The 23,967-nt window shown below is 32.8% G+C and overlaps 1 protein-coding gene across 1 annotated transcript; it reads right to left on the bottom strand.

Annotated features, from left to right (window-relative positions):
• Positions 1-12,335: 12,335 nt before the first annotated feature.
• LOC127724467 (uncharacterized) lies at positions 12,336-22,390 on the bottom strand. The gene is made up of 3 exons (XM_052231474.1): positions 21,992-22,390; positions 18,719-18,816; positions 12,336-13,887 (listed from the first exon to the last, which is right to left on the bottom strand). Exons 1-3 carry the CDS (start codon positions 22,388-22,390, stop codon positions 12,336-12,338), a joined length of 2,049 nt encoding a protein of 682 aa, XP_052087434.1.
• Positions 22,391-23,967: the final 1,577 nt, after the last annotated feature.

The raw sequence follows: 23,967 nt of genomic DNA, 5'->3' as shown, positions 1-23,967 counted from the left end.
AAGTTCTATTTACAAATATGTGAAAGTTATTGATATCTCTAGTCAATGTATATATTTGTTCTCTATTGTGAATTTATTATAGGATTAAACACATTTTTTCTAGAGGTTATTGATGTGTAAACTCGGGCGATTAACTCACAAACTTCACATAAAAGTCCGTTTATGATGTGTAAACTCGGGCGATTAACTCACAAACTGAATAAAAGTTCGAAGGACTTTTATGTGAAGTTTGTGAGTTAATCGCCCGAGTTTACACATCAATAACATCTAGAAAAAATGTGTTTAATCCTTATAATTCTTAATTCAAATTTAGATAGTTGTTGTTTGTAATATTTTTCTTTATATGTTTTTTTCCGTTTGTGGAGCACTAGCGTTCCATATATGGGCAATGCGCATGAATATATCAGAGTGGAATCGACACGCAAGGAAGCTAATGTAGGTCATCACTTATTCTCGTAAAAGACAAAAAAGTAAGAATTAACAACACATTCTGCTAAATAATTTTGTTTTAAAACACATAAAGAAACAATAATAGAACAACAAAAACGTGCAATGTTAATAACTGAATGTTTACAGTCAAGAGTCAAATAATCATGATTTTAAAGCAGCGCCATCAACGTGTACACACGCTACACAACTACACAGCTCGAAAGTGTTACATTTTAGCTGAAATTGAAACTACAGTTGTGAAATACAGAATTTGCTGCAAATCCAGACATTTTGTGGTTTTGAAGATTGGACTGACTGTTTACTAGAACGTTCTGATTTGGCATATCGAAAGAGCGGAGTGGGGTTCTTTCGGTAAGAACAGATTGTTCAGTTTCTCTGTCTGTGACAATGTTTGAAATTAGAGAAATGGCGGTAGAAGTAGTAGGGGCAACTGGTACAAGTGCTGCTGATGACGAAGAATTACCCGTTGCTACATTGTCTAACACCGAACTAATTTTGTACTTCTGAACGGTGCTTGGTCTTCTGCAATAGGATTTCAGACTTTCCTCACATTTATGGTCCGACATAAACATGATGCTCCTATCCGTTAAACCAGCATCACTCATGACTGTAATAGCTGTAGATCTGAGTGAGTGCCCTGTGTAACGTTTGACACCAGCATTTTTACATATGTCGGGCATGAAAGCCGAGAAGTTTTTAACTTTCACAGGCGTTACCATGTGTTGTACATTGATGGACAGCGTAAGGCTTCTCGGCAGCATTGGCTGAACAGTGATTTGGCAGCTGGATCACACTTGGATAGAAAGTGCTTAATCGTAGTAAGAGGACAGGACGGAGAATTGGGTACGGCATACATTCTCTTATCTTGCGTTTCTTCTGTTGCATCATCTAGTCCACCCTGGTGGTTTTTTTTTTGGTGTGTCTCGTGCGAAATTGACAGGAATTCAGATCCCCTTTCATCGTGTTCAAATTTGTGAAAGAATTTATATTCAACTGATGATGGAATTCTACCTACGGCTGACGAAATGAGTTCCTAAAAGGTACCATACTCTGAAACGGAGTGCAACAGGGTCCTCTTTTCTCATAAGTTAGGTGTTAATTTTCATCAATTCAGGAGTTGATATAGTAGGGTGGTGTTAGGTAGGTCTTGATGAACCATTGCGCAAATTAAATTTGAGCTTGGCACTCAACATAGAATTTGCTGATTTAAATTCTGTGTCACGGACAATGTCAATGCTACGGACAATATCTTTTAGATGTCTGTTTATAGCAGCACGTACATTTTTAATGAATTTTTGTGATATTCCTGTGCTTGCTTTTCTTCTGGCATTTTTAGAGCCCTTTTGGTTATGTTTTGAGGTTGAGCCTCAGCATAAAATTGCATCAAACTGCTGTTCAGACTGATAACAGACATAGTCTGAAAGTCCACAGTACTTGCGAGTCTTTCAGAACACCAAGCTGAAAAGTAATAATGTACAAATATAAGTTTGATTACCAAAAAGTTCATCTGCTTATGTTTATTTTTATCTAAGATATATATGCATATAAGAAGATCATGTTTTAGGTTACTTTTATTGTTTGGTTGCTGTCTTATTAACCTATAGGCTATACGCCCCATCTCCTCCCATTCATATTTTCTAAAATATATCTGTTTGTTTGGCTATTTCATTAATTAAGTCAAATAATTCATTGTGTACACCAATCTCAAGTTTTGGTTTTTTTTACCCATGGTCAATGGGCGTAAACAATGACATCGAAAACAATCAGTTCTTACTGTGGGGTAATAACATAAGCATTGTGATATTGTTAGAAAATGATGGGGAAAGAGCACAAATTAGAAAGTTGTCTATTTTTCTCTCTCTGTTTTATTTAGTCAGGTAATTAACATTGAAATGTATAAGTTTTATATTATTTTATGTTGTGTTATTTCATGTTTTATGTTTTATTTTAGCTTGTGTTATTTCAAGTCAAGATTTAGATGAATCCACTCCTTTCTGGTAAATGGTCAAGTTTTGATTTATATTGTCTGTCAAAACGGATCATTGCCATGGTAGGTTTGGTGGAAAAGCAACAGCAAATTCAATCACTGTGTTTCAAAAAGATTTTTTTTATAGAATCTTACCATTAAAGACTCTAACTCCCCACTTTGTGTTCTTTTTTGTTGAGGCACTGTACTGATTTTGCTCTATTTCAATCAGAGTGCTTTGTCTAGATTTTTAAAACGTTTGGAGTAAGATGTCTTTTCTGATTCCTGTATTAGTGCAGGTTCTTGGTGATGTTGTTGTACCTGGACATCAACTGTTTCAGCCGAAGTTGTGCTTGGTAGTGTTTCTATAAGTGTTTGGTCATTTTTGATGCTTGTTACAGCATGAAGCAGCATTTCGTCAAAGCCTTCAACTTCTTGGTGCATAATTTCGAAAAGGTCAACAATTTCATCAGCATTAATGTCTTCTGGCAGTTGTAATTCAAAAGTTATTGGAACATCTGGCTACGTAGATGTGTCAAAATCAGCATCAAGCTCCATTTTTACAGAATTGTAGCAGACGATGTTTTCAGATGAAAAGAAGGTCATGTGATTTCCGTATTTTTTACCAATTAAATAAATGATTTACAGCTATAATTATGAACTCCATTTTATTTGATTTTTACAACCACTAAAATATAAATTTATACAAGCCCGGTTATATTTACACGATTAGCGTTCGCGATTTAGAGCCGCCATATTGTTTACATTAGTTTTAAAAATAGTTCTATCGAAGTGTAAACCGAGAATAGAAAGTGGAATTGACCAATCACAGTTAACTATATGTAGATAGGCAAATCATTTAAGAATTATTGCCAAGTAATTTGTTGTTTGGGATAGTATATATCCCCCCTGAGAATAGTGTTTATGGTTCAGTTGATATATTTGATGAGATGTTAGAAAAATTAATTGATATCACTGTTAATAATCATTACCAAGTGTGCCTATGTAGGGACTTTAATGCCCATACAGGGCCTCATGATGACTTTATTATTGTAAATGATACAACCCTAGATAGCTTGCTGAAAGACGAGAATTCCAGAATATATTTGAACAGTATTAATGCTATGTATGAATTGTGTATCCCAATTAAGCGTTCTTCGAAGGACATTTCACATACAAATAATTATGGAAATAAATTATTGGAACCTTGTTAAAAATTTGATCTGTATATTGTTAATGGTAGAATTAGTAACGATCAATTTGTAGGGCTGTTACAACAAGTAAAAACACACTTATTGATTATGTCATCTATGTTATTTAAATGTAATTCATACTTCAATATTGCAAATGTTGATCCAATTTTGAGTGATATTCATTGTCCAGTTATCATAAATTTTGATAATTCTGTAATACTTGAACCTGTTGATACTCTGTCTAATGATGTCAATGTATCACATGATGATAATAGCCATGTTTAGAAAATTTGAATGATGAAAATATTCATGATTTAGTTGAAAAACTTGAAAATCTACATGTTAATTATATTAATGCTGAAACTGTCAACAATGTGGTAGTGAATTGTAATTCAATTATTAAAAATGCTGCTGATAAAGCTGATATGATTGTAGAATTCAAACCCAAGAACAGACCTGGTGTTAGGTAAAAAAATGCAAACCTTATTTTAATCAAGATTGTTATTTAAAACGCATTTTTGCATATCGTAAATATAAAAATCTCCACTGCAGATTACTGAACCAAAAGAAAATCTTATTGCTAGTAGTAGAGAGTATAAACGTACGCTTAACAAGCAGTTTAGAGAATATCAGAAGTCTGTTATAGACAAATTGAAAAACTTGCGTAAATCTGATTCGAAAGCGTACTGGTCTCTTTTGAACAAATGTGATACAAAGGGTAACAAAGCTGTAAATAAAATTGCTATGGATGTTTTATATGATCATTTTAAAAATCTTTATACTCTTGATGAGGATGATGATAACGATGTTGTATTATCTAATACTATTACTGGTTATAATATTGAATTAAACCAAGATATTACTAAAGACGAAGTATTATATGCTGTCAAATCATTAAAAAATAAAAAAACATGTGACGGTGATCTTATATTGAATGATTTTTTGAAATATGCTACAGTAAAGTTTAAGCCTGTTTTTTTTTTTTTGTAAGAATATTTAATATTGTATTTGTTTTTTTTTTTGTAAGAATATTTAATATTGTATTTCACAGTGGTATTATACCTGATAGTTGGTCAGAAGGTTATATATGTCCAATATCTAAGAATAAAGGTAATCCAAATGATGTGGATAATTATCGTGGTACTATTGTTTCAAGTTATTATGGTAAATTATATACATGCAAGGTTATAGTATGACAGATCATATTTTTAATTTGAAATGCTTGATTGATTTATACTTACATTAAGGTAGAAAATTGTATTGTGTATTTGTTGACTATCGAAAAGCTTAGGACTCTGTCAGAAGAGTATATGTATGGCAAAAACTGTTAAAATTTACTATTGATGGAAAAATGATTAAGATTATAAACAGTATGTATAACTACGCAAAGTCTTGTGTGAGACAAGGAAACTCTTGTTCAAACTTTTTTAAATCCAATGTTGGTGTACGCCAAAGTCTCCTATATTGTTTGCCATTTTCTTAAATGACTTGGTTGAATTTATGTCACATTCATATAATGGTTTAGTTGATATGAGTTCTGCAGCACGTCTTCTTGATACTGATATGAAGTCGCTGTATATTTTCGTTTATATTTGTTATTGTATGCAGAATCGACAGCAGAGTTACAAGCCTCATTAAATGAAATGTACGTATATTATCAGACCTGGAAAATGCGAGTAAATATATCTAAGACAAAAGTTGTAATATTTTCAAGATCTCGACATAACACAATATAATATGAACTTTAAATACAGTGGTGAAAGCCTAAATATTGTTACAAAATTTCAATACCTTGGTATCATATTTTTATGTAAGGGTAAATTCAATGATGCAAAAGCACATCTTGTACAGCATACAATAAAATATATGTTTATAGTCTTAAGAAAGGTTAGGAAGTTAAATTTACCAATTGATATGCAATTAGATCTAGTTGATACAATGGTTGTACCAATTTTGTTGTATGATGCAGAAGCATGGGGTTTTGAAAATTGTAATATTAAAGAAAGCTTGCATATGCAATTTTGTAAAACAATTTTGAAGGTTAAAAAAAGTACTGCTCATTGTATGATTTATGAATAATTGTACCATTACATATTCTTATTAAAGCTAGAATGGTTGGTTTCTGACAACGTATCATGTGTGGTAAAAGAGAAAAAAACAGTATTATCTATATTGTATCAGCTTAGTAAAAGGGGTTTCTACCACTTTAAATGGTTGTTAGAAATTAAAAATACTTTATATGCATGTGGATTTAATTTGATGTGGGATAATCAAATAATTGCTAAATCTGATAATATTAGTAAGAATGTTAAAAAATGTTTGAGTGATAAATTTATGCTGAACTGGAGTAATAACGTTATGAATTCTGCAAAATGTCTTAATTATAGAATACTAGTATACAAATCTGATTTTTGCTTTGAGAAATATTTACCAGTGTTACCATCTGATCTTAGAATGTATTTATGTAAATTCCGTTGCCTTAGTAATAAATTGCCCATTAAAACTGGCAGATTTTTTAATATTTATAGAACTGAAAGACATTGTAGTCTGTGTAATGCTTGTGAAATTGGTGACGAGTTTCATTACTTATTCAAATGTACCTTTTTCAACAATGGAAGAGCCAGATTTTTACCTCTAAATATGTGTAATGACCCAAATGTATTAAAAAATAAAGAACTGATGAATACATCAGATTTATTTACACTTACTGGAATAGCAAAATTTTGCAAAAGTGTGAATACATGTGCTTAATCATGTTACAATAGTTTATACTTCCTGTCACATATTAGTATTCATTATGTATACTAGTTTTGCACCATTGTTTACCATGTTGTTCTAATGTAAATATATTCACACTTTTGTTGTTTGTTAAAATGTTGTACTAATATACTCCATGTAGGGGCTTAAGTGAAATATTAAGGTGACGTCTAAGTGTAAACTTAGATGGGACTTCATCTGATATCTTCCGGAACAGCATTCCAAGATCGAATAACTGATGGAAGAAAAGATTTTTGATAAAATGCTGCTCTACAGTTTATATGTTGCGTGTCATTCGTTCGTCTTGTGTCATAGTAAAGAATATTAAACAATTGTTGGGGGATAATACCACTTGAATAATCAGGGGTTTTATTGTGAAACATTTCATGAAATTTTATAATTTATGTTTTGTGCGTCTTTCTGGTAGTAACTCTCACCCCGCTTCGTCGTACAATTTGTTTTTGGATGATAACTTGATAACACCAGTAACTATCCTAGCCGCTTCAACTTGCATATTTTCTAGTTTCGATATGTTAGGAATCAGTGCATAAATTTAACCAAAACAGCTTAATTTGATATCTTCCGGTATAGTATTCCAAGATCGAATAACTGATGGAAGAAAAGATTTCTGAAAAAATGCTGTTCTACAGTTTATATATTGCGTGTCATTCGTTCGTCTTGTGTCATAGTTATGAATATTAAACAACTTTTTGGGGGATATTACCACTTAAATAAGCCGCTTCAAATTGCATATTTTCTAGTTTCGATATGTTACGAATCAGTGCATAAATTTAATCAAAACAGCTGAACTTCTGGTTTTAATACTTAGATAGTCTGGAATATTGTCCCAAATAATATCTGTATATTCAAATAAAGGTCGGATAAAACTTAAACATATAGTTTGTAAATACTTTCTTTTCAATTCGAATTTTAATGCACACGAAATATGTTCAATCTGGGTGTTATCTTTTCAATTATTTTGTTGACATGGGAATGCAACGAACAATCCTCATGAAAATTCAAACCAAGGTGTTTATAGCTTTCTACTTCTGAAATTATATTGTCATTCATATAAAGATGTAGAATGCTGGGGTTTTACTGATTTTTATTAGAAACTGTCATAGCTTCAGTCTTTTTTGCATTGAAGTTCACTAGCCATTGGATTGACCAATTGTTGATAGTCTCTATGTCAGAATTCAGTTTGCTCGCTGCTTATATTCTATGTCGCATACAATGTCATTTATATATACTAAGAAAAGTAAGGGTCATATTATCGATCCGTGAAGGACGCAAGTATTTACACTAAAAGTATCTGAGGATTGACCTGAAATAACAACTTTTTGTTTCCGATTTGACAAATAGCTCATAAACCACTTTAATATGTTTCCTTTTATACAAATATTTCTAAGTTTATAAATAAGACTTTTCCTGAGTCAAGAGCTTACCAAATAAATCTGATATTTGTAAAAGTTGGTTAATTGTAGAATCTCCAGGCATGAAACCTGACATGGCACTTATTAGATTATGTTTTGTCAAATAAAGAAATGCTTAAAAACACAACGTTCCACACTCTTACCAATGATAGACAAAGGTGCTATTTGCCTAGTTTGACAACAGTTCCCTATCATCACTTTTGAATACTTGTATAACGCTCGCTAATTTCCAGTTTTCAGAATAAACAGCTTCCCGAAAAGCTGAGCCAGGGGCCTACTTAACTCCCGAGCAGCATACTTCAGTAAACTACCACTAATTTCATCAGGGCCCGTCGCTTTAGTGACATCTAGCGTAGACAAGTGATCAAAAACTACCTCTTCGGTTACTATGGTATTGTTTAAGATTGGTATATCATCAGACATGGGGTATTAGGAAAAGACGCTTCAGAATCATCCACAGTCGCTTGCTTACAAAATAAGAAATTAAATGCATTTGCTTTTTCATTATCGTCTTCTATATATATTCATTATTTACTAACAGAGGGGGGGGGGGGTAATTTGATGCTTTCGAAGGCTGCCCAGATATGTTGCACTAAAGCTTCCACAAATTCTTTACATTTGTTTCTGGATTCTCTAATATATTTACTTCAAGTTTTGTTGAAAAAGTGAAGCTGTTTTGATTAAATTTATTCACTGATTCCTAACATATCGAAATTGCCGCAAAAAATCAGCGGTATTCTTCTTTTTTGCCATTTTATGAAGTCTTTTTCGACGCCGAATTAGATTCTTTATTATGACCAGTTAGCCATGGCGGGTCTTGAGATTTAACTTTCACAAATTTACAAGGTATATGTTTTGCAGCTGTTTTTAATATAGTTTCTGTAATGTTTGTCACGGCAACATTTTCGTCATTATTGTCAATAGTATTATCCAAATTGAATTCACTTAGATCATTTTTGTAATCAGTCAAGTCTGCATGATCATAATCCCAAATCTTCCTACATAAAACTTTATTTGGTGTTTTTTAATGTTTATGATGCCACTTACAGGGCAGTGATATCTTACGTTAGGTTCCAAAATGTTATCTCCAACTTCAGTGTATAAAAGTATGTCAGGGTCATTTAATAAAATTAAATCCAGTAAAGATGAACTGGTTTCGCCAAAAAATGTGGGATTTCCATTGCTTGATTAAGACCGTTTTGCAAGATAATATTTGTAAGTTTTGTGTTACGAAAATTCAACAGATTTTCGTTGAAATCGCCCGTTACTACTATTTATCAATACCCGAATTGAAAGCATTTTCTATTGACAAATTCCATATTATCCCAGTATTGCGCATTAGAGTCAGGGGCGTGTAAAATACTCCAAACAGACATTTACATTTTTTGTGTAAATTTCTACCCAAAGACACACAAGATGTTGTTTTTCAAGATCATGACGTCGTTTACTTGGTATATTTTCTTTAACATAAAATGGGACCCCACAATCTATTTTTTCTCCATCCCGATCCTTTCGATACGGAGTCTTAAAATTAGATAATTTTAATTGGCTATCATGTTTCGGTAATTCAGATAAGGTCCCTGTCCCCCAGCTCAGCTCCAACTATTGATTTTTTTAGGGAGAAGACTTCGTATGTTTAAGCATGAAAAAGTCAAAAGATTTTTATAACGACAAAAAATCCAACATATCAATTGAACTATCATTATGCAAGCAGTTATCTGGTGAGTCGAATGTTGGGCCTGGATTTAGTTCGATATCACCTGCCGTATAAATGATAAGAAATATATATAAAGATAGTTGACAAATCACTTGGCAAGTGTCATAAATATATTCATATCTACCCAATAAAGGAATTGTTTTTATTTTGTTTTCTAAAAACCTCCTGGTACTTATTACATACGAATTCAAATTTGAGAGCAAACATGTAGAACAACTTCGATTTTCAAAATTTGTTTGTTATTAAAAGTATAAAAATATTGTAAGAGCCTTTGTGCCAATTTGAACAAGCAGATTAACTAATATAAGGTATCTAAGTCGATCGATTGAGACATTCGAGTAGACCTGACATAGTGTAGCCCAACACGTACCCTATATGTTTTTAGGTCACTTCCCATTGTTTACATTTCGTAAGGATAAATATGGTTCAAGACAGAACACATGTTGGGAGCACTACAATAATATTTTAATGGCAAACAAATTATAAGTTTAACACTGATTCACATAACCGATGCCGTGACAACAAAAAGAAAACAAATAAACTGTAAGTAACAAAAATGTAATTATATATACAAAGTTCAGAATTTTCTTTGGGAGTTCTACCCATGACAGGAAAATGAAGAATACGCAAATTATAATATGCAGGGTAAACAAATATAGGTGCACATTAATTCTAATTGGCCTTATCAAAAGGAAGAGTAAACCTTAATTTGTAATGACTGATTGACTAGTGATTATCGTTTAGAAACGACCATCTCAAACAGCCACTCCCAAAACCAACCACCCGCTCATCCACCTTTACACGCAAACACACACAACTCGTTCTCACAGAACCCCGCACTTAATATAAAATGAGAATAAGATTGATTTGATTTTGAAATATCTGATTAGTATTCCCATACGCCATTTTACAAAGGACTGTCGAAAATATTTCACAGTTTGGGGCTATTCCCACAATGTCTTCCTGGTTAATGCTATCTAGTAAAGCAATAACAAACAACTTAAGGTAAACACAAACCCATGTTCGATAAAACTTACCACAACAGCTGACATGATGCGTTTTTCCACAAATGCTTGAAAAACAATGAACGAAGTTTTATACCCGAGTTTTCCCTATTAACCCTGGAATCACCCCATGTTGTATGACATGAGCCGAACCTGTTGAATGCTTTTTCATATGTTTTAAGTCGAATTGAAATTATGAGACCTGGAACCTTACGTGAGGAGAAATTCTCACTATAGTAGGACATTTCCCAGATGAGGGGTCTGTAGAAGCTAAACTTATATTTGCTTGAGAGCAACAAAAACAGAGGCATGGGGATTTGACCCGAAGACAAAGGTACATCAGGTAGTACATGTAGGTATAAAATTGAAAGGAAAGGGGATTACCATTTGATTTTGGGGAGGAGGATTTTGAAAATGAATATCGTATTCACTGAATAAAATAAGCAACATTCAAAGGATGTAAGTGGTTGTCTTTAGTTGTGTTTAACGGTTTTATCCCTTAGAAAATTTAGCGTTTGTGGGAAATCTTTGATACTTTCTGTTAAAGTTATTCACCAACAATTCCAGAGTGTTCAATTTATAGATTGACATATTTTATAGACACTTCTCTGTTCGGAAGACTCTAGTTTTACGTCAGAATAGTTTTTGGTTTTTTTTTCTGTGTCAATGGGTTCTCGTTTTGAAAATAAGTACATGTATTTATTCAATAATTTGTCACATTTCAGAGGAGACTTTTTACGTATTTTATTACATCATTTTCTACGTAAACTGTGCTGTATAATGTCGACAATATTAGACGCCTTTATGTCATTGGAATGAAAACTTAAATAAGAATTATATCGAAATCAAATCCAGTGCAAGCTGGACATATTTCCTATTTCACTTAAAGTTTTATCGCGAGGTTGATGCCTCCACTGATTAACTGGTTCGTTTCATTAAAAGATTAGGTTAAAACTTTGTCAGTCATATTTTGATTTTAGATGATATTTGATTTTTATTTTAGGTTTTTTTTAATTTTTGATCCACGGAATGTTAAACTTCTCATGTGTCACTTATAATTATGGAACACAATCTGCTACCCTTCCGGAGCACATTGGATCAACATTGGTTTTTGTTGTTGTTGGTGTTGCTCGGCCTTAATTGTCTACGCAATGTTTTTTTGGACTTGAATGTCTTTTCGTCGTTCTTTACACGACGTTGTCAGTTTCTCTTTGACTTATAAATTTTGAATATACCCTTGGTGTCTTTCGCTTCTTTTTGCTCTTCTCAAGTATTGCAAAAACTTTGGCTATCCCTCTTTTTGACTGTAGACTTTCCGGATGAAGGTTTATCCAGATATTCGTACCAAACTCAGCTTAATTTGATGAGATGCAGTATATCTTTTACTTTTTACTGGCTATATCAACTGGCTGCCTGGAGTTCCCATTCCTCGAATACATTGTAACTATCTTAATGTAAAAACCGTGGTTTGCCATTAAAATAATTCTCGTTCGTCAGAGCGAAAGACTTCTTATACATTAAGCTTTGAGTAAGTGCTCCTGATCAATGATCGTTCTTCGTAAAGATCAGCTTTAAGTTTTCAGGCTACGCATTAAATTTTATACTTTGATTTTGTTTTATAAAGAAACACAGCAACTATAATGTTAAGGCTGAACAGTATGTCATGATCGTTAATAGCTTGTTTAAGGAAAGATAATAATCATAACTATTTATGTTGTATAAGTAGAGAATCGAAATAACAACAATAACAGATTGAAACTTTGTATTTCATAGACAATTAAAACACTTTTCACCCATCTATTAATGAATTTAGCTTCAATGTGAATTGCATTCTTTCCATATCCATTCATCTGAATAATCGCAGTAGAACTCTATAAAGATGTTTGATTCTCTTTCAACTGGAGTGAATTTGCCCTGAAATTGCCAGATCGATAATACAGCATCCCCAAAGTCGTTTCCATACATCAATGGACTATCTTTAGTTACTTTAATAGCTCCAGAGCAAGGAACATAGTAAGGTTGATTATCTATCCATTTACGGCATGTCGGTTTACACAATCGTCCGCATGCGTCAGAGGCAGTTATCAATGCTTCTGTTGGCTTATACGCCGTAGGTTTTTCAACAGCGATGTATCCGATATGAGAGGATACAGGAAGTCTGTTGTCAACAAATACATAATCAGTGTATACACCAAAGTAGTTTAGTCCTGAAGACTTCATTCTCACTTTGAACGCACCAGATTCGTCTTCTTGGCAATCATAGTATGTAGCTGGATTACCTGGATGCACAAAATTTTTCAGATTACTATATTTGTGTTCGTCATAAATATCATATTTGTTTCGATATCCGTTAACTTCAGTCTGTGAATTAAAATGAACCTCTTTTGGGCGTAGATGAACGACTTTAATTGGTATAAAGGCCCATCTTTTCACATCAGCTGATGAGCAACCTGCAATAAAGTTATTCTGTATTGGTTTCCCCATACATGGTTCCCGCTCTTGAGGAATGTAAATATTTGTTACCTCCGTTGACTTAACTGTAAAAGTATTAGAAATAGTTGTATGGTGACCACTAGTGTCTCTTTTGCCTCTGTTACCTCTCATTCCGTTATTCAAAGGAATCTGGACATCTCCACCATTAGCTGCAAGAATAAGAGGTTGTACTCTATTTCTAAATATTCTGTCAACAGCAGTACATCCAAACAACTGTCTGCCAAAACTTCGACATTGCAAATCAGGTGATCCACAATTAACGTGATGTTCCGAACAGGTAGGGGAAACCTGGTAAGAGCATTGGGATGCTAACTCATGACTATATCCATCATGGTTTGTGGGAACACGTCCAAGAAAATTTATAACTGGCATATTTGTCATTTGAACTTCTGCCTGTTGTCCTCCATGGTTAGGTTTATGAGGGTATGCAGTGTTATATCCATGCGCATATCTCCATAACTCCCAAACATAATCTATATAAGTATGATAGAACCAAAAGACACAATCCCATGGCGCTAATTCAAGTCCTAACATTGTTCCGCCGATATAAGCATGTACATTGTCATGGAGCGATTCCAAAGTGTCGAAGTTGGAGTTTTCAACTAAATCCTCAATTGTTGGTATATTTATAATGTAGGTTAAATTGGTTCCTGTGAATAATGACCCATCATTGCCACCATTTCTGATTATTCTATTGCCTCTAAGATCCCTAATTCCACCACAAATACCAGTGTCGACGAATCCATTCAGTTCACCAAGGTATTCATCAGTCCAGAGTATAGAATTTTCGGGCCTATCCATATTAGCTTCAAAAGTCGTGTCCCAATACGGGAGTGTTACTCCAGGTTCATATTTTTGTAAAACTAGTTCTAGTCTGGAAAGCAATTTTAAAGAAAAAAAAATATATGAATAATAATGACATGTGTGCAATTAAAATCATTGCAATTAAAAAAATTCAAGTAAAAATCGTAGGATTTGGAGGTAGATTTTCATACTATATTATGATATCAAAGTATTTTAATATCATTAAGACTGTTCTGCAATACAACTAACTTTATGTATTTTTTTACTGCACCAATTGCGCCTTTCGTCAATAAACGTCTCTTAGGTGATGATCTAGGTAGAAAGCACTTGAAAACCTAATACGAACTTTGAAGACCTGATAAAACCAAAATACATACTAAAGAAGGTAGTTAATTAAAAGGACTTATTTACTTATTCATGAATATGTAAATATACAAATGAGATAAAATAAAGGATTAGAAAGAAGTGTTATTTTTTTGGACGTATATAACGCCTGAAGTTAACAAAATACATACAACAACGAGACCTTGGTGTTGCTAGTTTGTTTAGAATAGAGAATTGAGACGGGAAATGTGTCAAAGAGACAACAACCCGAACAAAGAGCAGAAAACACCCAAGGCCACCAATGGGTCTTCAACGCAGCGAGGGAATCTTGCACCAAGAGGCGGCTTCAGTTGACCCCTTAACAATAATGTGTACTAGTTCAGCAAAATGGACGCCACACTAAACTCCGAAACATATGAATGAATCAAAATTTTAAAAACACAAAAGACTAACAATGGCTAGAGGTTCCTGACATGGGACAGGCACAAAAATGCGTCAGGGTTTAACATGTTTTGTGAGATCTTAGCCATCTCCCTATACCTCTAGCTAAAGTCGAATAAACACACACACAGCAAAACGCACAGTAAATTTGAGTTCAAAAGAAATCCGGATCTAGTGTGTATGTTTATTCTGAATTTATTCGACTGTAGTTCATATGCCATATGGTGAAGTTGTATATTGGAAAATTGAATCTGCTTTTTTATGTTTTCTACTGTTCTTATCAAAGTGTTAAAAGAAGAATTGTATACAATTTATGTTAAATTCCTTATTTATATTTGTGTACTTTATTTGCATTTATATATTTGTTTTTAAGTGTTTTTATATGTATATTTATGATGTCAAAATTAAACAGGTTGTTTTTTGTTGAACAAATATTTTCTTATACTGATAGTTTTTTTTCCATTGAAACTCGAAACAAAACATTTTCAACTAGGTCGGAATATATTTTCCGAGCATATGTAGGAGCTGAAAAATGCTGTTTTTATTTTTATAAATGGTTATCAACTTTTGCTTCCCGTCGAAATAAATACATAGTGCATCGAAATTAAGATTTAAACTGCTTGACTCCATGATCGTTTACCCTTAAACTGCGATTAAGATATTGTGCAATGCCAAATATTTTCAAAAAATGAAAGGGGTACATAAGATTCGACGACTCTTTTACAAATATAAAAGTTTTCAATATGCCACCTCAGAATGACTTATATGGATGCTTGTAAAGTGTATACACATCTTTGTGAAGAATGTCGCTTAAAATAGAAAGAAAACAAATATTTTTAAAATTATCATGTTAAGTGTATTCGTATATAGAAGCCATATGATAATTCAAATTTTGAAATAATCAATATGTTTTGAATACTTCAATGGCTATGTTTTACTATAAAACACGTGTACATTAACTTTCTTCAAGAAAATCCTTTATCCCATCAAAATCTTTAGAAATGTACTGCTACTGAATTATTGGCTTCCTGTACCCTAATCCGCCGATAGCTTTTTAATATGCAGTGACCTTAACCACGACACCTCTCGTTAGTACTTCTGCAACCGCAAAGCGCAAGTGCGAGGGAACATTAATGAAAGTTAGATAGGGTTAATTGATTATGAAACAAAAATCATTTAGCAGCTGTTATGACAAAGTTTCTTTAACACAAAACGAAACACATGTAAAAATTAAAGAAACAAAAATAAGCATGGCTCTATTGCATGTCTATCGTCTCACTTATTTTTCACGTGCTCCATGATTCTGTGTTGATTGTTTATTAGTGTCGTGTTCGGTAAACTTCGGCATTAAAACACGAAAGTTAAATAGCAGGCAAAGTGTTGACTGAACGATATTTTTTTTTCTCTCAATTATATGTTATGGATTCGTTATAAATGTAAAACATCGTGCATAGAGGACTTAGTTTAGTATATATACATGAGATTGTTTCAATATTCTCTTAACATTATAATTTCAATAAAATCGTTTAATATGACTTTAACTTTATTTTTGTTTTATGATATTTCACATCAAAAGGTTAACTTTATTTTTGTTTTGTTATTTTTCACAAAAAGAGGTTAAACATATTTCATTTAAAGTTTCGATACAATTTTTACTGCCAACGAATTGTGACAATTCAAAATACGATATGTGTCACCCGTAGCAAATAACAAATTTCACAATCTTGAATGATTTTATAATTATTTTGCGATTTTGCGATTTCAAAATATCTACCATTACTATAACAACTTTAACGGTACCAATTTTACCGCACATTTCGACAAGTTATGTCTATTTAGTGATGCGCGAGGCCAAAATATTTGAAAGTCGAAAACCTAATAAAATCGTTGAAGAACTGATCGAACCAAAAAGAACAAGGAATCCAATATGTCTTTAAAACATAATAACTTTATTTTCGTTTTATTCGTGACAAATAAGATGCAACAGTAATATACCATTTAGCTTAACTCGTAGTAGTTGGAATATGCCAAAAAAGAAAAGCAAAACACCTGAGTCAATCGCATAAACTCCAGACGGAACGACACCGAATGAGTTGATAAGGAAGGCGTCTCACCCAATACATGCATCACGCATTTTTGCGCCTGTCCCAAGTCAGGAGCCTCTGGCCTTTGTTAGTCTAGTATGTTTTTTAATTTTAGTTCATTTTTATGTTTTGGAGTTTAGTGTGACGTCTATTTTCACTGAACTAGCACACAATTTTATTTAGGGGCCAGCCTGAGGACCACCTCCGGGTGCGGGATTTTCTCGCTGCATTGAAGACCCATTGGTGGCCTTCGGCTGTAGTCTGCTCTTTGGTCGGGTTGTTGTCTCTTTGACATATTCCCCATTTCCATTCTCAATTTTATCACCGCCATACGAGTTGACAAAGAAGGCATGTCCTTCAGTGCATGCATCACCGCCATACGACTATAGATAAACGACGTGGAATGTGACACATTTGTTAAAATTTCTATTTTGGTGTGTTAAGAACTTACACCTCGAAAACATGTCTTGTGAGTTCAGACAGACACGTCGTATTGGTCAACCAATTTGTGATGCAACCATAAAGATTTTGTTGCGTCGATTGCAGTCGTTCTTTGCTTTGCAGCAGTTTTTATGTTAGAATCACAATCATGTGGATGAAATCCGTTCAATGTGATCATGGACGCGCATCACCTTCAAAGTCCGAAATATAGATGTGGATACTAAAAAATCCAGATATGTTTCTTCCCCAATGCAATAAAATGAAACATTCGACTTTTATGCCCTAAACACTAGTCATCCTTACCTTTAAGAAAGATTGAAAGAGTAAGTCCAACTCTGTTTAATGAAAAAAGGGTGGCCAAATATTCAAATATCTTGATTTAGGAAGGGATAAATCATACTTTGTATATCCCATTTTGATTCAAGCAAAACGTTCTCCGAAGCTGAACATTAAGATACTAGATTTTTTATTGATAACATGTTTGTTATGTCCCGATGGGCATTTTACACTAGTCATTTTTGGGCTCTTTATAGCTTGCTGTTCGGTGTGAGCCAAGGCTCTGTGTTGAAGGCCGTACTTTGACCTATAATGGTTTTTCTTTTACAAATTGTGACTAAGATAGAGAGTTGTCTCATTGTCACTCATACCACCTCTTCTAATATCTATTTATTCAACAAACAATCGGCATTAATATGGAAACAAAGTGTTCTCCTCTTCTTGCCGACTTGTTCCTTTATTCATATGATGCCTTATGCAAAGCTCTGATTTCTTGCCCGGCTTTGGCTATACTTTTTTGCCTCAAGATAAGGTAAGATGTATACCGAAGTATACCTAATCATATTCTCTCATTAAAGACAAAAAAAATGTGAAGCAAATTTTCCATGTACAATGAGTGTTGAAAATTTCAAACTTTCGGCAAACAGGAAGTGAATGCACTGCTGATGTAAAAGTTTGACACAAATTTTCCTTGTACAATGAGTGTTGTAAAATTTTAAACGATCGGCAAACAGGAAGTGGATGAACGACGGATGTAAAAATTGATTACTTGCTACAGCTCAACATTATCAAGCTGAAGACCATATATTAAATCATGCCCTTTCGTAGGTGCCAAGAAAACTTTGACGGACGGATGGACGGACTCGAGCAGTTAATGGACCTGTTTTTGGCTTCGGCAACGCAGGTAAAGAGCGATGATAGCTGTCATGTTTGGAAAGGGACATCCGTTAATATGTGAATAATTTCAACAGACAACTAAATATATAAAACCAACAAAAACATTTCAAAAACATTTCAAAAGCAAAAAATGTAAAGATATCAAAACGCACCAACGAAATTTCAGACTTGCAACATACAAACAAATTTATTATTATAAATATTTCGGTGCTTTGTGTCTATTGTATTTATGTTAGTTGTTTTTGTGCCTCGTACCGATCAAAATATATACATAAAACTTATCACTTATAAATAAATAAATAAATAATCATATTTACTTGTGTTTACCTTAATTTACCTTTGTACACCTGTAAAAATGAATGCAAATAACTTGATATTACACGAAAATGTAATGCACCGCAATTTGGTTGTAAAGAAATATTAGTATGTTATGATTACATAAGAAGCAGGAATCGATGATATCCAGGAAAAGCTGGTCCGTTGTGACTGGTAGTTCGGACGTTTTCGTTGTGAAATCTAGCGACCAATCCAAAATCCTGAAAATAAAAAATATACATCACTATTGAGAAAACTGTGGCGTTTATTAAATGTAGAAAGTGTACAATATCATTCTATTTGCATTTGAAACTGTTTGTTGTTTTTTTTTTTTCATATATATATATATATAAATCACACTAAACGTCATGTCCTTGTATCTACATTGCATTCGTTTTCAACCTTCGACAAATTACTAGCCGATGTCCCTTGTTCTTTCCATGCTTAATGTTGAGGAACATCATTTCAACTGCTATGAGGAGTCATAGTCATGTCCCGTTAAATAAAAATTCGAATTATATTCGAATTTAACTCACCTATTTTTTTTAATAAACTGCATTGCCGTTGCTTGAGATCAATAATTAAAGATACAAATTCACATTAAGGATGTAGTCATGTCAAGTTTAGGATTTTTTGTCAGATGTTCGGACTCCTTAGGTTTTTCCTACGATATAGGGTAAAATATTTTGTCCAATATCACCCACATTTCTTTTTATAAAAGACTTCAATAGCTCATAAAAGGTCATTACCAAAATTTAAGCAGATTCTAGATTTTTCTTTTTACGATTTGAGACCCGAATAATGCCAATGCTAAATATAAAGTAAAAATAAGAATAAGAGGATGTGGTATGAATGCCAATGAGACACTTCTCCACAAGAGACCAAATGACACAGAAATTAACAACTACATGTATAGGTCACCGTACGGCTTTCAACAATGAGTAAAACCTATACCGCATAGTAAGCTATAAAAGGCCCCGAAATGACAAATGTTAAACAATTCAAACGAAAAAACGAACGGCCTGATTTATGTACAAAATAATTAACGAAAAACAAATATGATATACAGCAACAAACGACAACCATTGAATTACAGGCTCCTGACTTGGGACAGGCACATACAGAATGTGGCGGGTTTAAACTAGTTAGAAGGCGCGCCAACCCACACCTCTTCCTAACATTGGAGTCTGAGTCATCCTTTTCCCGCCTTTTTTTAAAAATCAAATTTCTCGAAAAGGAGTTCCATAACCTATCAATATTTTTAACTTATTTTGTTCCTTAACTAATGCTCTTCTGATTTATAGTATCAATTCTAATTTCAGCTGACTACATCCTTAAGAACGAACAAAAACTAAACTAATCTTGACATGTTAGTGCAGAAACGTCAGTTGTGATGACACTGTGACACTAAATTGACTTATAATCAGTAAGAGCCGATGGAGATTCGTTTTAACAAAGTAGTCACAATATGATGTTTGCAGAACTCATATTTAATTACAAAATATAAACCAATACCCCATTCAATGCGCACATGTTACAAAATATAAACCAATACCCCATTCAATGCGCACATGTGTTTGGAACCAACTACATCGGATACTTTCGATTTAAAAAAGGCAAGATACCATTAACCAATGGGGCGTAAAAATATTCGATAAATAGTCTAAGGGAAAAGATAAAAAAGATTAACATTTGGTATCTGGTGGAAATTTGTCTTATTAGACATTTTCGAAAACCATATCGACACTGACGCTTACACCTATGCCTAGGACGACAGGTAACCTTTTAAAGTGGGGTCATCTCAAGGTGTACAATGAGCACAGGTATTTATAAAAAAAATATATATATAATTTACACTTTACATATTGTATAAAAAAATATTTTCAATGATTTGTTGATTTATTGGCTTTGGTTTGAAGCTGAGAATTGACCGATCTTCATATTATAATTTAAAAAAAGGGGGCTTGGCTTTGCGTAAATTAGTAGAACTTTCCTCAGAAAGTCAGGATTCTACTTCGTCAAAATCATCTCTCAATAACGCCGATTAATTTTTTCAATCGTGAAAATGGAAGCCATTGTAGGGATGACCCGCGCTGTCAACTTAGCTCTTGAAAACCGATAAATTTATCCACTTGGCATAATTACGATCCTTACATGACAGTTGTGTTTTTTTAAACAAATGTATCTACTAGCTATAAAGCATCTCATGTACTTTTAGGCCTTTTGTCAACTAAAAACTTTTGTCTGAATGGTTGTCAGGGGGAAATTTTGAAAGTTAATAAAAACATTAAAAATTCTATTTAAGTATTATGTGGAAGCAGGGACTTTCTATACTAACGGGACTGGTCACTTATAACGATGTCTATACAAATTATCAGACTGATCTCGGCCGTAGCTGATGTCACGTGACTTTATAGCAAATCATTTCACATTTACGAAGAGTTCTTCATAACTATATGTTCAAGTTAAACAAAAAATCGTTTTCATGAAATTTTATACATTTTTTCATTGCAAAATGCTGTTTTTTAAAAGATTTCTCGGATCGTTATTTAAATATTGATCTTTGAACTTTGAGGTATTTTTGTTTGTTGAATTTTCAGTAGCCGCCATCTTGTTTGATATGTAAACCATTGGTGTGTTCTTCAAAACGATACGTCTAAGTTTAATAATTCATCATTCTTTCAAAATCTGATATTTTTTGTCATCGTAAATGGCTATTAATCAGATTTTATATTAACAACTAATAATAATTAATTTATATAATTAAAATGTACTGTGAAATACGCAAATAACTACTAGCATCGTATATCAGAGATACGAAACTAAGTTAATTGTTGGGTGGTAGCTTTACACAGGCGGCTTAGTAATCAGTTAAAATCAATAGAGACGAGTCCCGTAAGTATAGAAAGTCCCTGGTGGAAGGGCAGACTAAACATTTGCAGAGGTTGCAGAATAATTAACCTAGATTACACACACAATTTGTTTTCCAGTTATGCATTTTTAAGATCCACTAATAAAGTCATGGACTTTTTGTATAAATCCAAGGAGGAGTTAGTGAACAACATTTGTCCCACTTTTTTTTATACATTTCATAAATAAAATATTTAATATGCCTAAATTTTTCACTAAAAAATGAGTGAACGAAAGTAAAACAAAATACAACTAAGAAATACACTTCCAGTTTAAACATTTGAAATAGTACAAAGCTTTTCTTATGTTATTCAAACACACCTATTCTGTTGTTATGACACATTAGAAAGGTAATTCACTTGACCCATATATTTCCCGTTTTGGTACTGTGAATGTGTAATGTTATTATATCAAAATGTAGCCTAAATATAAAAAACAATAATTCTTCTTATTTTTATACAAGTGAAAAATTTACGTAAAACTTACTCCTGCGTCGTAGGCCATTCTCCATGCTCTGCTTAATCGCTGCCTTTCTCCACGTGTTAACATTCTTATTTCTTTCCGAAATTGAACATTTCTAGCTTGCCTTTTTTTCCGTTTCTTTGATGTTTCTTCACATAACAGTTTTCCAAATAAGTTGCTGATATCCGATATGGTTATATTATCATTGGGGTGGTCACATTTTTGCAAGTTCGGTCCTGTCATCCACAAATATCTGGAAACACAAGTATTACAAACAGACTCGCTGGGCGATTTTGTAACATCTTGATATTTAGTTTTCATTCTCAAACAATCTCGTAAAGATGGCGGCAATTCAATCTCTTCTATTAAGCATCTCCCAACACTGGCATAATTCAATAACAACAAAATACATATACACAGCATGGCATTTACTGATGATAATTTTTTTTCTTGGTCCTGTTTTTTGTTTGCGTGTTTTCCTTGGACTTAAAACTTTTGATAAAGAAGCATACAGAAACTATTTTCAAAGACAAGAATAAAATAAAATGCTGTACCTTCCGAATGCCTTGATTTTCGCAGCCATCTGTAAGTTAACTATGCTTATATATCATAAATGTTCTCTTAATTACTTTTCATTTTTTTTAAATATTGTTCATTTGATTTTACGGACTGATTAAATAGATTAAGCACCTGTAATATTTTAATACATGTGTACGCATTTATATTTTGTCAAAACAATGGATTACAACTAATCTGAATTGTCTATTCATGAGAAAACATTACCGAGGTTTTCATGAGATATTTTTCAAGGTTTAAACTTCAAAATCTATCCATCCTTGCGATACAATCGAGAGAGAGGGAAACAGGTTGGCGTTTGAAGGAATATACCACTGAATTGGATGTTGTACTTGATTAAATGTCATGGAAAAATAGTATCACTTCCGAAGCAATTCCAAAACAGTACGTACGTCAAAACTGTAACATCTGACGATTCTGTAATAAGGTTACATACATGGATAATATTTCACACCTTTCTTCAACTCTTTTCAAATGCATTAACGAGTTCTTGCGCATTCTTAGCAAATGTTCATCTGCTTCAAAATATGACGAATGAATGATTTTGAGAAAACAAAAGAGTGGAAAAATATTGTTTTTCGTAGTTCAGTAACAATTGATCATGTTCTCGTATGGAAGTTTTTTTGAAGGTCTGTGAGATTACTTGCATTTTCTAGTATGAATAAACTTGCGAAATTTATAAGTAAAAAGAAAGTTGATATAGTATAGTTTTTCTATTTTGTAGTAAGTAAATGAGAAATATGCAGTATATTTTGAGAGACTATACAACAAAAATAATGTTAAGAGAAAAAATATCACTGTTGAAAGAATTTATACAACAAGCAAGTTATCATCAATATTTATCCAAGTCGTTTATTCCTAAAAAAGTATTATAAAAATATGTGCACGAACGTTTTTGTAACGAGGTCATCAAAGGTTTCTCAACGCCTGAAAACAAGTAAATCGAAAAAAAATACTACAGGCGTATTGATTAACATGATTTTGTCATTATCACCGACAATCGATAATCAAGTAATGAATGTGTAAGCAATAACCTTTTTCGGACTTTACAATTGTGGCTTTCTAAAATTTGTACTGGCTCTTCGTATCTTTTAACTTTTATCTTGTCTAAAAGTATTCATTTTTAGAACGAATGTATGATGACTTTAAATCGTGGTGCAATTAAAAAATTGAAAAAATATATTTTCGTACGGTCTTGTTCGTACTTGCACAATATAGGACAGTAAAAAAAGCTACATGTATTTGGAACCTAGCTTAATACAATTTGCATTTACTTTATGAAATAGTAATCTTTAAATAAAATATCTAAATATAATTAATTGTTGAATAAATTTATTTACTGGAAAGCTAGAATTAAAATTAGTTGGTCCAACGTTCTACTGACTCAGCATTCAGACTAGATTATTCTGATTAATACATTATAA

Source organism: Mytilus californianus, unplaced genomic scaffold, assembly GCF_021869535.1.
Source record: "Mytilus californianus isolate M0D057914Y unplaced genomic scaffold, xbMytCali1.0.p SCAF_1, whole genome shotgun sequence".
In the NCBI taxonomy this organism is placed as follows: domain Eukaryota; kingdom Metazoa; phylum Mollusca; class Bivalvia; order Mytilida; family Mytilidae; genus Mytilus; species Mytilus californianus.
The sequence above is the reverse complement of the archived record's forward strand: the minus strand, read 5'-3'. Positions and strand labels throughout refer to the sequence as shown.